At 40.1% G+C, this 15,028-nt stretch overlaps 1 protein-coding gene across 1 annotated transcript in view; it reads right to left on the minus strand.

The window, feature by feature from the left end:
* Window positions 1-1,297: 1,297 nt before the first annotated feature.
* Window positions 1,298-15,028, minus strand: part of LOC126253343 (equilibrative nucleoside transporter 4) — a 211,055-nt gene continuing 197,324 nt past the window's right edge. The window contains exon 10 of the mRNA XM_049954610.1: window positions 1,298-4,440. Coding sequence (XP_049810567.1) covers window positions 4,052-4,440 — 389 coding nt within the window. The 3' untranslated portion in view covers window positions 1,298-4,051. The remainder of the gene's footprint in view (window positions 4,441-15,028) is intronic.

Below are 15,028 nucleotides of genomic sequence, written 5' to 3' on the forward strand. Positions count from 1 at the left end.
TTGCCCTCTGAGTGAAAGAGATCACAGTTACAAAAATAACACTAATAACCAGTACTGATTTTCTGGAGAAATGGTTAGAGGTCTCTGTGTAACCTGTTGCCAAGTTCTAAATTTTACAAATTATTGCCACAAGAAATTATAACATACATAATCAACAATATTTACAGAATTAGGCCCACATACGAATGGCACATTTTGTGCACATTTAGTTTCATTTCCTCTCTTTTGCCTAATTTCACCTCCTCTTCCAGTTTCATCTTCATCTTCATCTTCATCACCATCATCTCAGCTATTTCATCTCTTTATTCAAACAACAGAAACTCCAGATAGGAATATCAACTATGTAGGAAAAGACAGATTGCTACTTACCATAAAGAAGACATGTCAAGTTGCAGACAGGCACAATTAAAAGACACTCACATAAAGCTTTTGGCCACAGTTTTCACCAGTAAAACACACACACACACACACACACACACACACACACACACACACACACAAGCCAACCAACTCCAGCATCTCAGGCCTGAATTTGTGTGTGTGTGTGTGTGTGTGTGTGTGTGTGTTACTGATAAGGACTGGCAAAAAGCTTTATGTGAGCGTCCTTTAATTGTGCCCATCTGCAACGTGACGTGTTTTCTTTAAGATCAGTAGCAATCTGTCTTTCTACACTGTTCACCTTTTTAATCACTGGGGATGAGAAATATTGCATAATCTTACAATCCATTTTGACTCTGTACCTATTAATAGAATTATAAACTTTCGCTTAATCTCTTCAATACTGAATACAAACGAGAACAAACAGTATTACGACATCACTGCATAACAACAAAAGCAGTGCCTTCTAGAAATGTATTTTAAAATGTGACTGCATAAGACTATTAGTTATTTCTTTGACTCTTAACATTCACATGTTGAATGATTTCAATAATATTGTACAGTTCAATATTTTAACCATTTTTCAAAAAAGTCTGTGAGATTGGCTGCCATGACCCTTAAAGGAATATGAAGATACCATTTACAAATGCCCCAGATATAAACAAAATCTAATATCATTATCTGCTTTTGGTAATAATGTCATTGATGTATGATTTTTCCGCCTTTAATATAAATAAAAATGTAGCTTTCTTTTTTTCAAAAAGTTAAAGTGTATGCATTCTCAAGCATGCCCCCAAAACCTCAGCACTGCTAGTACCTACTTTCACCACTGAGTGCTCTAAGATTTATTGTACTATATGTATAGTAGGGGCATTATAACTAATGACAACAATACCACATTATTTTAAAAGGTGTCATGAACACAATTACCTGAAATTGACAGGCAAAATACTATAGTTTTTTCCATTTGACCTTACATCACAATATAATATTTGTCACTGACAAATATTTCTACTAATTAAGTGCAATTCATTTACTTTATTGCCCATTATATATATGTGTGTGTGTGTGTGTGTGTGTGTGTGTGTATCTTTGGCTTGGTTGTACTTTCATTAGCTGTTCAAAATGTTACACAATTTAATGCTGAAGAAGATTCACTTAAATTTTTAGCTAGTGACACACAATGGTTTTTATGTATATTAACTATGTGACAAATCAAATACATGATCACTACAATTACTGTACATATACATCACCAAGAACATGGTATTATTTAGTGCTTTGTTGATGCAAAAAAAGCCATGTTGTTGACAGAAAACAGAGTTACATTTGTTTTAAACATGTTGACATGGCTCTTTTCATGATATGGTAAAGATTTACAGTATATCAAGCAGATACAAACCAGACATATCAGACTAAGAAGCAGCATATTTTATACATCTGATACCATCAAAAAAGCACACATTTGGTTCATTCATGATGAAATGCTTCACTAATATATAAAAAATAAATGAAACTAGATTTTCAAAATATACTGTGTGGGTCAATTTTAACCTATTTACATCTAGTTCTGGATAAATACAACAATGCTAACGACACAAATAATAGTAGTAGTAGTAGTAGTAGTAGTAGTAGTAGTAGTTAATGATGATGGTGGTTGTGATGATGATGATAACATTAACTGATATGAGTCATGACAAATGAAAGGTAACAGACAGCTGCAAATACATGTTCACTACGATTACTGTACATGTACATCACCAAGAACAGGGTATTATTTAGTGTAGAGATATTCTACATTACATATGAAAAACTGGGCATAATTAAATATTTATGTTAGTCAACAACAGAAACTGGTACAAAGTGGAGACCAACCTATACATATTCTGTAATAATGATACTGTACATCTAAAAAATTAGTCCATAAATGGATAAAATAGTGCATACAAGTTTAGCAAGAAATGAAGCCAGTCACAAAAATATATGTTGGTAAATTTTTAATAGGGGAAAAGGAACAAAAAGTTGCAAGCTACCCCTCTTTAACAATTTAAATTCAGTTTATTATCAATTTTCATATTGAAATTCAAACAAGTAGCTTTCTCTGTTGGCATTAGTCAACATTTTTCCATAGTAATATTTGTGTTATCTCAATAGTCATGTGAGAACTATAAAAACAGAAGAATAAAACATAAATCACCACTGTTCATGTACTATGACAAAAAGGCACAACAAAATACATTTATTGACACATATCTTTTGCTAATTTTTTGTCAGAGCTAGCCTCACAGACTTATTACAAGCAGTAAAAAGTTTCTAACACTGGACAAAGAGAAATGTGACATAGTCTTCCCTATGCATATACACAATATAAAGACAGACAAAATAGGCTGGTTTTCTTTAATTAGACACTAACTTAAAGCAGTAACAGTGAAATGCTTACAAAATATCAGGGTATGTGAAAGGCTGTTTTGCCACCTCTTGTACACCATTCTTAAGTGAGAGTCTTGAATCATTTCTTCTCTGACAACTTTGCAATATTCAACTTTTTTTGCTTCACTTCATTATTAATGGTAGAGGCAATCTAATTTTTCAATATCTGTGGATATTAAAACTTTTAGTGGCACATTCTGATTTATTTCTTGTTATGTTTCTGCTCAGTACTTCATGATTATTTATAAAGTCTTTAACTTCATGTCTAAAAATAAATTTCCAATGTTCTGTCTAAATGTACAAACCTATATTAATTTTTGTACTGAAAATGCCTTTGTGACAATAGCTGAAGAATTTATAAGAGAAGGACCAATAGAGAAAAACTATTTTTAGTCAGGTTTGCTAACTTCTGAGACACATGAAGAATACCTCCCACTCTTCCATCTCTCTCTCTCTCTCTCTCTCTCTCTCTCTCTCTCTCTCACACACACACACACACACACACACAGGCAGAGAGAGAGAGAGAGATTGGCAGCCTAGTCACAAATGTTGCTAATGGATGGATTCCAAAATATTAAATACCTGACAAAAATGCTCTGCTCATAAGACTTCTTGTGCTTATTTTTTACTCATAAACCACAATAAATAAATAAATAAAAATAAAAGAAAAAAATACAATTACAGCAATGTAAATGGCAGGCAGCAGAACTCCTGTTTAGAATTCATTAAATGTACCATATTCTGTCTGTACCTAATAACTTGGGTACTACACCAACTGAATGTTGGACATATATACAAAACATAACCTTTTGGACTGAACACTGTACTTTTGTAATGATAAAAGTGTTCTAAATTTATATTGCAAAAACAAAAGGATTCATCAAAACATAGTAATTTTGTTCTTCTTTTCTTCTTAAAAAATGATGCATCTACAGTACTTTAATGCCACCAATAACTTGAGAGACTGAACTAATTCCATATAATGCACATTTTAAAAATCTGAAAGAAAACATTACTCAACATATATATCAAACTGATGCAATATTTCTATTGTATATCTTTCAAATAAGAAATCATTGTCAGCACATCAACTAATATGCATGTAAATCTGAAAAAGTGAGATAATGATAGGAAGACAAAAAATATGATCAGTCTCTCTCAAAAAACTGCAGTTTGGACACACTATTAATACACATTAGTTATCATGCTAGACAGCCCTTGCTTTTGGAGCATGAAAAATAAACTAGAAAGGCTCTAAAGATGTTGAAAATCCTGTTGACACATTTCCATAGTTCAGAACAGGTGACTCAGATGTAGGCATATTTACTACCTGAGAAACAGAGGCTATTACAGTACTAGTAATGGTAGCTAGCAAAAGAGTACTGACATTTGCTGCTGAAGATTCAGTGGCACCGGCAACAGAGGACAAGAGTGTTGTTGGAACTGTGCTTGTAATATTATGGTTTGCTTTAGTGACACTTGACACTAGTGTTGCTCTTGATCTGTTCTGATAATGAGTGTGAATTTTACATCCATTGCCTGGTAGTGGTGGCCCTATTATTGCATCAAGTAGATAGGCAACAAGTGAGCCTGCAGTCAGTCCAATGTTGTACGATAAAGTCATGATATTACCTGTAAGAAAACAAGATAATAGTAATAATAAATAATAATAATAATTTTCAACTGATTTATGAGTGAATAACTTAATCTATAATTAAAGTAAGGGAGGAGAAGGGATGATGGATCTGAGGGGAAGCATGGAGAAGGCAGCTGCATTTACGATGGCTTGTGTCTTTTATTATAATGACAGAAATTATTGAGAATTTATGAAGAAACAATCCAGTGTGAGCTGAATACATTTATCATGAACATTACTGAATAAGGTATTTATTGTCACCTCTGCTCCTACATTTTCCTCTTAGTAGCTGATTAGTTTCACTTCTCTAACTGTATTCTATTGCACATGATACCATTTTACATCTCCTTCAAAGACTTCACTAGTTTTTAACAAGTTCTTTATGTTTTGAGATACACTAACATTAGCAGAGATAATGTTGGTTAGCAACTGCCTGTGAGGTTTTCACTACATTTTTAACAGTTAAAGTTGGTACACAGTGAAACTGTGATTTTATAAATCAACCTCATATTATTTTCTTTTAGCTTTCAACCCTTCATTGTCCACCTGTTTTGATTTTAGGTAAACTGAAACTCCTTCTTTCAATGTTCCTGTGATCTCCGAATGTCATTTCTGTTATATGTTCTGTTAGGAAGGTCTTTCCTTTTATGAAATACTGCTTCAGTCACTTTTTACTAATATCTAATTAGTGTGACATGTTTCAGCAGCATGCTGCCATCATCAGGTGGATTCCAGTTACATGTATGTTACATAAATTTGAAGTGTGATTAGGTTCATTCGCTGTGTGTGCCAGAGAGGTTGCTCATAGAACTTCTTGAACTAGTACTCAACTACAGTTATTTTACATTTACTAATAAAATTTCCATGCAGCATAAATGTCTCACAACAGGTTCAAGTATAGCAGACACAGTTGCCAATATGTATTAACCACCCTTAGCAAAAAACTCTAACAATAAAATCAAGCTCTATGGATAAAATTTCCATACGTATTATAAAAATGGGTGTGCGTATATTCCACATTCCCTCCTAAACCACAGGACTGATTTCAACTAAACTTCGTACACAGAACCCTTATCAGGCAATTGCTGTGGGGTTCAGAACACCTTACAGTTCTACACCTACATCTACATTTTGCAAACTACCATGAGATGCATTGCAGAGGGTAAATCCCGCTGTACCGCTTATTAGGGTTTCTTCCTGTTCCATTCACGTATGGACCACAGGAAGAATGATTGTTTGAATGTGTCTGTGTGTGCAGTAATTATTCTAATCTTATCCTCACAATTCCTATGTGAGCAATACATAAGGGGTTGTAATACACTCGTGATCAAAAGAAACAGAGCACCTTGAACGACAAGAGATAGGGCGTTCATATTCACAGGACATGTACTTAAGTACGTTCAACAGAAATGATGAGCATTTCAGTCATCTCAGTTCAGCATGTGTCCTGTTGCCTGGTAGTCACAGGGTCCACCATAGACCCTGATAACTTCATGTGTGATGGCATTGATATCTATGAAGTGCGAATGGCATCCTGTTGTATAGCCATCCATGCTGCATTCACGTGGTTCCAAAGTTCATCTGTGGTGATTAGCTTTCAAAAGGTTGACATCCTGTGACACCAAGAGCGCACATGTTCATGCAGTAACATGTGGTCGTGCATTACCTTCCTGAAAAATTGTGTCTGGGGTGTTGTGCAGAAAGGGCACAGCTACAGGTCACAGGATGTCATTCACGTAGCCCACACTGTCACAGTGACCTGGACATGCACCAACTGTGATTTGTTGTTGTACTTAATAGCACCACACACTATAAGACCTTGAGCTGGTGCTGTATGTCTTGTGCAAATGCAGTCACTGTGATATCACTTGCCCTGTCTGCGGCGAACCAAAACACAGCCATCATTTTCAAAGAAACAGAACCTGGGTTCATTCAAAAACACTATCCAGTGGCATTCCTGGCCCCAATGACGTTATTGCCTTCTAGTGTGTTTCTGCACATTCGTCAAATGTAGGTGGAGAAGTAGACGATGCACACATAACCCATGTCACAATAAGTGGCGATGGACTGTCAACCCTGATAGTGTACAATGTGTTCCACTGTTTCACTGTTGTGTCAGAGCCGAAGATGACGCAGATCTGTCCTGTAATGGCAGATGAGGTGTTGATCTTCTCAGGGGGTGGTCTGGATGGTGTGACCTGATCCATCTCATTGTGTTTTATGGTTGTCCTTGAATCATTCCACACACACTTGTTGGACTGCTGAAACCCTTCATCCCACACGAGCAGCAATCTCCCAGATGGATGCATCACATTCTCTAATGCCAATAATATGCCCTCTTTGAAACTCACGGATCTGACCGCAAGGTTCGTGCATATGTCTGCGAGACACTCTGCATGTCCGATCAACTCACACTGATCCATTACCTTTGGTTAATAATGACAATGAGAGGCACAGGCACACTTTACCAGTAGGTAGTGTTGTGTTGCAATATCGATGTTGACCTTGAACCCGCTGGCTGACATGTTTTAAATGCTAATCATTTCTGCAGAAAATACTAATATACATGTTCTGTGAATATGAACATCCTATCTCTAGTCGTTCAAGGTATTCTGTTTTATCTGAAAATGAACACATATTCCCAGAGTAATTATTTAAAGCCAGTTCTTAAAACTTTGTTAATAGACTTTCTCTGGATAGTTTACGTCTATCTTCAAGATTCTTCCAGTTCTGTTCCTTCAGTATCTCTGTGACACTCTCTCACAGATTAAACAAACCTGTGACAGTTCATGCTGCCCTTCTATGTTTATGTTCAATATCCCATTTTAGTCCTATCTGGTATGCATCCCACACACTTGAGTCTCCTTTGTAGACTGATTGCACTTTCCCAGTATTCTACCAATGAACCAAAGTCTACCACCTGCTTTAACCACGACTGAAACTATGTGATCATTCCATTTCATATCCCTACAAATTGTTACACCCACATATTTGTATGAGTTGGCCAATTCCAACAGTGACTCACTGATATTATAGTCATGGGATACTACTTTTTTTTCATTTTGTGATTACAATATTTTACATTTCTGAACATTTAGAGAAAGCTGCCAATCTCTGTATCACGTTGAAATCTTATCAAGATCTGACCAAATATTTATGCAGCTTCTTTCAGATAGTACTTCATTAAAGATAACTGCATCATCTGCAAAAAGCCTGATTTTGCTGTTAATATTGTCTGCAAGGTCATTAATATACAACATGAACAGTAAGGGGCACAAGACACTTTCCTGGGGCACACCCATAGTCACTTCTATATCTGATGATGACTCTCCATCCAAGATGACAGGTTGCATCCTCCCTATCAAAAAGTCCTCAATCCAGTCACAAATTTCACTTGATACCCCATATGCTCCTACTTGTAATAATACGTGTAGGTGTGATACTGAATCAAATGCTTTATGGTGTAGAGGGGATGTTAGACGAGGATTGGCTGTCAGGATGTGCCGTATTGAAACTCGTCCAAGTTTCCCAAGTGATTTATTATTTCCAGCTACCATACCCCCATTCCTCTTGGTCTGCGTCAGCGGGTCCCGCAATGTTGAGGACACCACTTCGCTGTCTGCGAAACAGCTTGGAAGAGAATGGCTGCCTCAGCGACCCATGCAATTCCCAGCGGTGTGTCAGCCTTGTACAGCTGCAGAGTTGTGATGACGTCAGGCTGCACCGGCAGTCGACTCGGCATTCTCTGTCCCTGTTGCTTCGGCACTGCTCGCAGGGGAGCCAACAAGACTGCCTGCAGTAACGAGCCATGGCGTGGCCTGCCGCTGGCTGGCTGCAGATCCTGCATTGGCCTCAAACCAATGACCTATCGTGGACTGGAACACTGGTGCCCCACATGCTGCTGCATGTAGCCGGTGGTATGACACGCCCCACTGTCCAGGAGAGCTGTCACACTTGAATGCCTTGTTAGTGAACCGGCGCCTATTTATACGTAGCTGTGCCCCTCTGTTTTGCTAACGCACTGCTCTGAGTCATGTATTCATAACACCTGAGTTGGGCCAGTGGGCCCGTTATGCCTGTAACTTGCACCATGCACACCACTGTGTTTACTGTTTTCAGTGGGTCTATGGCCCTGTGGCCTCCATTCTACTTCATAACCGCTGGTAGCGTGACTTACTGCCAACAGGCCCGTGCCTGGCTGTAACTTGTGAGCTCAGAAATATTGCACCGAAGCTACCCTTTTCCCATCTTAACCGGTGGTGCCACTACATTATTCCCCCCTTCAGAAAGACCCAGTTCCCAGGTTGACCTCTAACTACTCTTAAACCTGTTTGGGTCGGCATGTACTTATTTACTACTACTATTAGAAAACTTAGATGTGGTACAGTCCTCTTAAACACACGACATGAGACAAAACGTAAAAATTCCTTACTGGATGACCACCCCACTTAATGCTTGATCAAGCCCTTACCTACCTGTCTTATGCCCTCGGTATCCAATCCACTGGGATCTGGCCTACCGTCAGTTCTCTCTTGGAATTGGCTCTTCGCCTGATCGGAATGAAAACAACACATAACAAAGTTAAGGCTGCGATGGCACTTGGCACAGAGGTGCCCAAAATGATCGTTACTTGGCATTGCCTTTTCCTATATTGAGCAACATGCTGCACAAGCTGTTCAGGTGACATGCGCCCCTCTTGTTCAGAAAAGAACTGGTTTACGGATCTCAACAGACCTGACTCCAGGATTTGATTTAACAAGGTCAGATTCTGCCTTGGCAAAAACTCTAAAGTTGCTTCTGGCCAATACGAGGTGCATTCAAGTTCTAAGGCCTCCGATTTTTTTTTCTAATTAACTACTCACCCGAAATCGATGAAACTGGCGTTACTTCTCGACGTAATCGCCCTGCAGACGTACACATTTTTCACAACGCTGACACCATGATTCCATGGCAGCGGCGAAGGCTTCTTTAGGAGTCTGTTTTGACCACTGGAAAATCGCTGAGGCAATAGCAGCACGGCTGGTGAATGTGTGGCCATGGAGAGTGTCTTTCATTGTTGGAAAAAGCCAAAAGTCACTAGGAGCCAGGTCAGGTGAGTAGGGAGCATGAGCAATCACTTCAAAGTTGTTATCATGAAGAAACTGTTGCGTAACGTTAGCTCGATGTGTGGGTGCGTTGTCTTGGTGAAACAGCACACGCGCAGCCCTTCCCGGACATTTTTGTTACAGTGCAGGAAGGAATTTGTTCTTCAAAACATTTTCGTAGGATGCACCTGTTACCGTAGTGCCCTTTGGAATGCAATGGGTAAGGATTACACCCTTGCTGTCCCAGAACATGGACACCATCATTTTTTCAGCACTGGTGGTTACCCGAAATTTTTTTGGTGGCGGTGAATCTGTGTGCTTCCATTGAGCTGACTGGCGCTTTGTTTCTGGATTGAAAAATGGCATCCACGTCTCATCCATTGTCACAACCGATGAAAAGAAAGTCCCATTCATGCTGTCGTTGCGCGTCAACATTGCTTGGCAACATGCCACACGGGCAGCCATGTGGTCGTCCGTCAGCATTCGTGGCACCCACCTGGATGACACTTTTCGCATTTTCAGGTCGTCATGCAGGATTGTGTGCACAGAACCCACAGAAATGCCAACTCTGGAGGCGATCTGTTCAACAGTCATTCGGCGATCCCCCAAAACAATTCTCTCCACTTTCTCGATCATGTCGTCAGACCGGCTTGTGCGAGCCCGAGGTTGTTTCGGTTTGTTGTCACACGATGTTCTGCCTTCATTAAACTGTCGCACCCAGGAACGCACTTTCAACACATCCATAACTCCATCACCACATGTCTCCTTCAACTGTCGATGAATTTCAATTGGTTTCACACCACGCAAATTCAAAAAACGAATGATTGCACGCTGTTCAAGTAAGGAAAACGTCCTCATTTTAAGTATTTAAAACAGTTTTCATTCTCGACGCTGGCGGTAAAATTCCATCTGCCGTACGGTGCTGCCATCTCTGGGACGTATTGACAATGAACGCGGCCTCATTTTAAAACAATGCGCACGTTTCTATCTCTTTCCAGTCCGGAGAAAAAAAATCGGAGGCCTTAGAACTTGAGTGCACCTCGTACAACTGTGGCTGTGTAACATTCAAGTGCATGACTCCTGAAATTGATGCTGGCAGATGGAAGGTTGATGTTATTATGTTACACTTAGTTCCATTGATTAAAATTCTGCTCCCCTCAAGCTCTATATGTTTTGCTTCGGCAAATACTCCCTGCTCAAAACAACTTGTTACTACTATAGATTTTTTGTAGGTGGAGAAGATCCAATTCATCCCAACGCATTGCAAGCTCAATTTTGGCTCCCTGATGTCCCTTGCACAGTAAATTTCTTCCTTCCTGGCCAAAAAAAACTGCACCATGCATGTGTCCGGATTGGTGCTTATCACCCTGGCTGAACATACCTTCCCTCTATGGCAGCTCCGTAATTCCTCCCTTGTCATCTCGGTGTACCGGCTGCAGAGATCAGCAATACCTCCTCAGTTTTTACTTCTACAAACTTGCTCAATGCTCGTCTTTTCAGTGACCTGAGGACAGGGATCACCATCAGCGTTCCTCCCTCCTCATAAAGACTGCTGCCCCTAGCAGGCTCACAGTACTCAAAAACACATACAACATATGAAAATACAATGCCTAATTAATCTATGCAAACCCAATGATAAAAAAAGACTGAAACACTCCACTACTTTCTGGATCGCAAAGCATACAGTACAGCATGCTGTACTCTTATCTTTCTGGTTTTCTCTATGCTGAACACCTCTCTGCACTCTCTCTTTCTTCCTCTTTCCTTCCTGCGACATGTCTGGAATCACATCGGGGCAACCCTTAAATGGCCACAACCGCCCAATGTGTACTATCGTTGTTCTAGTTGGCAGATGAAGCTTAAAATTAACGGGGGATGTGGTTTCAACTACTTGATATGGCCCTTGGTAACTCATGGCGAACTTCTTTGTTTTCCCTTTTGACATATAGGGGCTGGATAGCATTACCCATTGCCCTCCTCTATCCTGCTGTAAACTTCCTTTCCGCTTCACTGCATCTTTCTGCCTATCCAAAGCCTTCATATTCGCCTTTTGTACCCGTTTCCAAACATCCTGAATTGTTCTGACGAACTGATGTACAGATTCACTGGTCCTTCCTTTCTGTAGCTTCATTAAATCAAAAGGGTTACGGCATTTTTTCGCCCGTACACTACCTCATACGGAGACAAACCAGTATTGGTATGGACTTTTACATTGTACGCACATACAATATGCTTCAAATACTCGCCCCACTGACAGTGATGGGAATCCACATAAAAACTCAGCATCTTCCTGATTGTTCTGTGTACCCGTTCTGTCCTTCCATTTGCCTGTGGATGCAATGCGCTTGTCCTTGACTCCTTTACGTTCAACAATTTACACAGTTCCTTCATTAAATCTAACATGAAGTTGTCTCCGGAACACCAAACTTCAAAATCCAGTTATTTACTAACACTTGCGCGACCATTACTGCCTGTTGTTTTGGCACAGCCACCATCTCCACATACCTCGAAAAATGGTCTATTATTGTCAGAACGAATCTGTTCCCTGATGGTGTTCAACTGAAAGGTCTTTAGACATCGATCCCCAGCATAGGGAATGGACATGTTGCTTCCAGCAATCGTTGTAGCTGTATCTGCTTCCCGCTCAAATCTGCTCTCTGCGCATATGGTATACAGTTCTTGACATACTGATCCACATCCACTTTTCCTACCTCTCCACTAATACCTCTCCGCCACTCTCCTATTCATTGCTCTATACTCGCCATGACCAAATAACATGTGATCATGTGTTTCCTTTAAAACCTCATCTCTCAGTTTCACAGGCACTACTACCATTGGCCCTAACTTTGTTTCCCTGCACAGAAGACCATCGTACATATTAAATTGTGGCTCCGTTCGATACAGTTTACAATCATTGTCAGTGTCCTGTAATTCTTGCCATACTGGTAGGTCACAACCTATGACTTCTACTTTTGCCACCTTTCTACTCAGTCCATCCCCATTACCGTGCTTCTTCCCTGGCTTGTGCACCACCTCGTAGTCGAATTCACTAAGCCTCACAGCCCACCTAGCGAGTCTAGTGGACGGATCCTTCAACCTCAACAACCACTTCAACGCAGGATGATCTGTCACTACCCAAAATCTTCTCCCATATAAATAACATTTAAGATATGTGATTCCATAGATTACACTAAGCATCTCCCTCTCAGTTGTTGAGTAATTCCTCCCTGCTGCATTCAACTGCCTAGACGCATAGGCTACAGGATGTTCTTTCCCATCAATTTCCTGACTGAGAACACACCCTAGTGCCCGAACAAATTCCTTTACAAAACCTGGAAACACAAGAACCTGACTTGATGTTAACACTTCTTTCAGTTTGTCAAATTTCACACCCTTCCATAACAATCGCTTCAATGGCTGTGCTTAATCTGTAAAATCCTTCATGAACTTTCAATAGAAATTGCAAATTCCGACGAATGATTGCACTTCCTTAACAGTTTTCGGCTCCCAAAAATCCCTTACAGCCTGTACCAGCCTCGGATCTGTTCACACTCCATCCTTATTAATGATATACCCTAAATATTTCACATCTTCCAACGCAAAATGACACTTCTCCAGGCTCAACATCAATTAAGCTGCTCTTAACCTCATAAAGACTTCCCTTAACATCTGTCTATCCTGCTCCATACTACTTGAAAACGCTATAATGTCATCCAAATAGACAAGACACTGCTGTGGTTTCAAACCCCTCAACACACTGTCTAGTAACCTCTGAAACATTGCTGGAGTGTTTTTCAAACCGAATGGCATTCTGATGTACTGGTAATGGCCTCCCGGAGTAAAGAAAGCAGTTTCTGGGCGATCCTCTGGAGCCACCTGTAACTGATGATAAACACTTGTCAAATCCATTGTATAAATGTACTGGCACTCTCCTAGGTGATTCAAAGTCTCCAATATGTTTGGAATGGGGTATGCGTCCGTTAATGTCTTATTATTGAGGTATCAGTAGTCACAACAGAACCTGTATTTCTTAGTTCCATCCATAGATTTTTTAGGCACAACAACAATGCCCACTCCCCAGAAACTATTACTATGCTTTATAATACCGTCCGCAAGCTGTTGAGCAATGAAATCCTCCAAAATCAGCTGCAAATACCTCGGTATTCTGTATGGTTTACGGTAAACAGGTGCTTTGTTCCCTGTTGGTATCCTATGTTGAACTAATGGGGTTGCTGGTAACGGCCCTCGCAGAAAAAACAAATCCTTAAATTCCCACAGCAATTCTTCCATATGCTCTTTTTCTCCTCCTTTCAAATGCTTAATTTTGTCACGCAATGCAGTTCTATAGGCAGTTAAGTGGTTGATCGCTTCACCTACCTCTCGAGCACCAGTCTTCGTCATTTGGTACATCCAAATTTGCTTCTAAAACTACTTTTCTCAAATTCGCGTCTACAGCGCTAAAATTATCCACATTCATGGGGATTACTCGCCCATCGTTTCCCTCTTGTATGTGTACATTACTATGTTTCACAAAACAACCTAATGGATCCAAAAATTTACTATCCTCCAATGGTTCATTAACACATACTGTACCCACAGGTAGAAATGACTCTACACTTACCCAAAGCGACTTCCTGGTGCCACTAGACACACCCGCATGTGAATAAAGCCTTAATGCTAATGTACGCAGTTCAATTGGTTTGTTCATTACATTGAACACCCCTCGTGACAGTGACAACAGTTTACCTAGCTGAAATAACATTCCACCCAGTTCCACAGTTTGTTGTCCAAGGTCAATTTTGGCATGATGTTGATGCAAGAAATCTAATCATAGGATCATGTCATAGCTCTCACTTACCCATGGTACTACCTCCATGCATGCATCAAATCAGACTTTCCCCATGCGAAGGTCAACTGTCATTGACCCCAAAGGTGTGACCTCCTTATCCCCCACTCCACACAACCTATAAAATGATGGGTCTAACTTCCTTCATCCCATTTAACTCTAGTAGCCACTGACACTTGCGCCCCTGTGTCCAACAAAATCTTAAACTTTTTAGTTCCTATGGATCCTACGAACGAACATTCCACCTCCTTAGGTGAGTCTTGGGCCCCCTCTGCTGTTTAATGATTGTCCACCTCGACTGACTCCACTTCTCCATCCTCCATGCTGCTGATTTCCACCCCTTCCTCTATTCCTCCGTGACTTGGTACATTGCCTCTGCACATGTCCAGTACGACAACACACATTTTATACCTGCTGTAAACACTGCTTGTCTATCACATACCCCTGTTGCCATGTCTATTTTGTCACATTGAATTGACAGCTGAATGGCCGAATACAAATCTTTCGGAGTCCCTTCATGCACTTTCTGTGACATATGTGCTGGTAACCCCTCAAAAATACATCAAGTGCCCTTTGCTTGGCCTCCTGCAATGGAACACCATTCGCTTCATCACTCTGGCCCAACTCATTAAGTATACTCATTAATTTCTCTTA

Source organism: Schistocerca nitens, chromosome 4 (genome assembly GCF_023898315.1).
Source record: "Schistocerca nitens isolate TAMUIC-IGC-003100 chromosome 4, iqSchNite1.1, whole genome shotgun sequence".
Lineage (NCBI taxonomy): Eukaryota > Metazoa > Arthropoda > Insecta > Orthoptera > Acrididae > Schistocerca > Schistocerca nitens.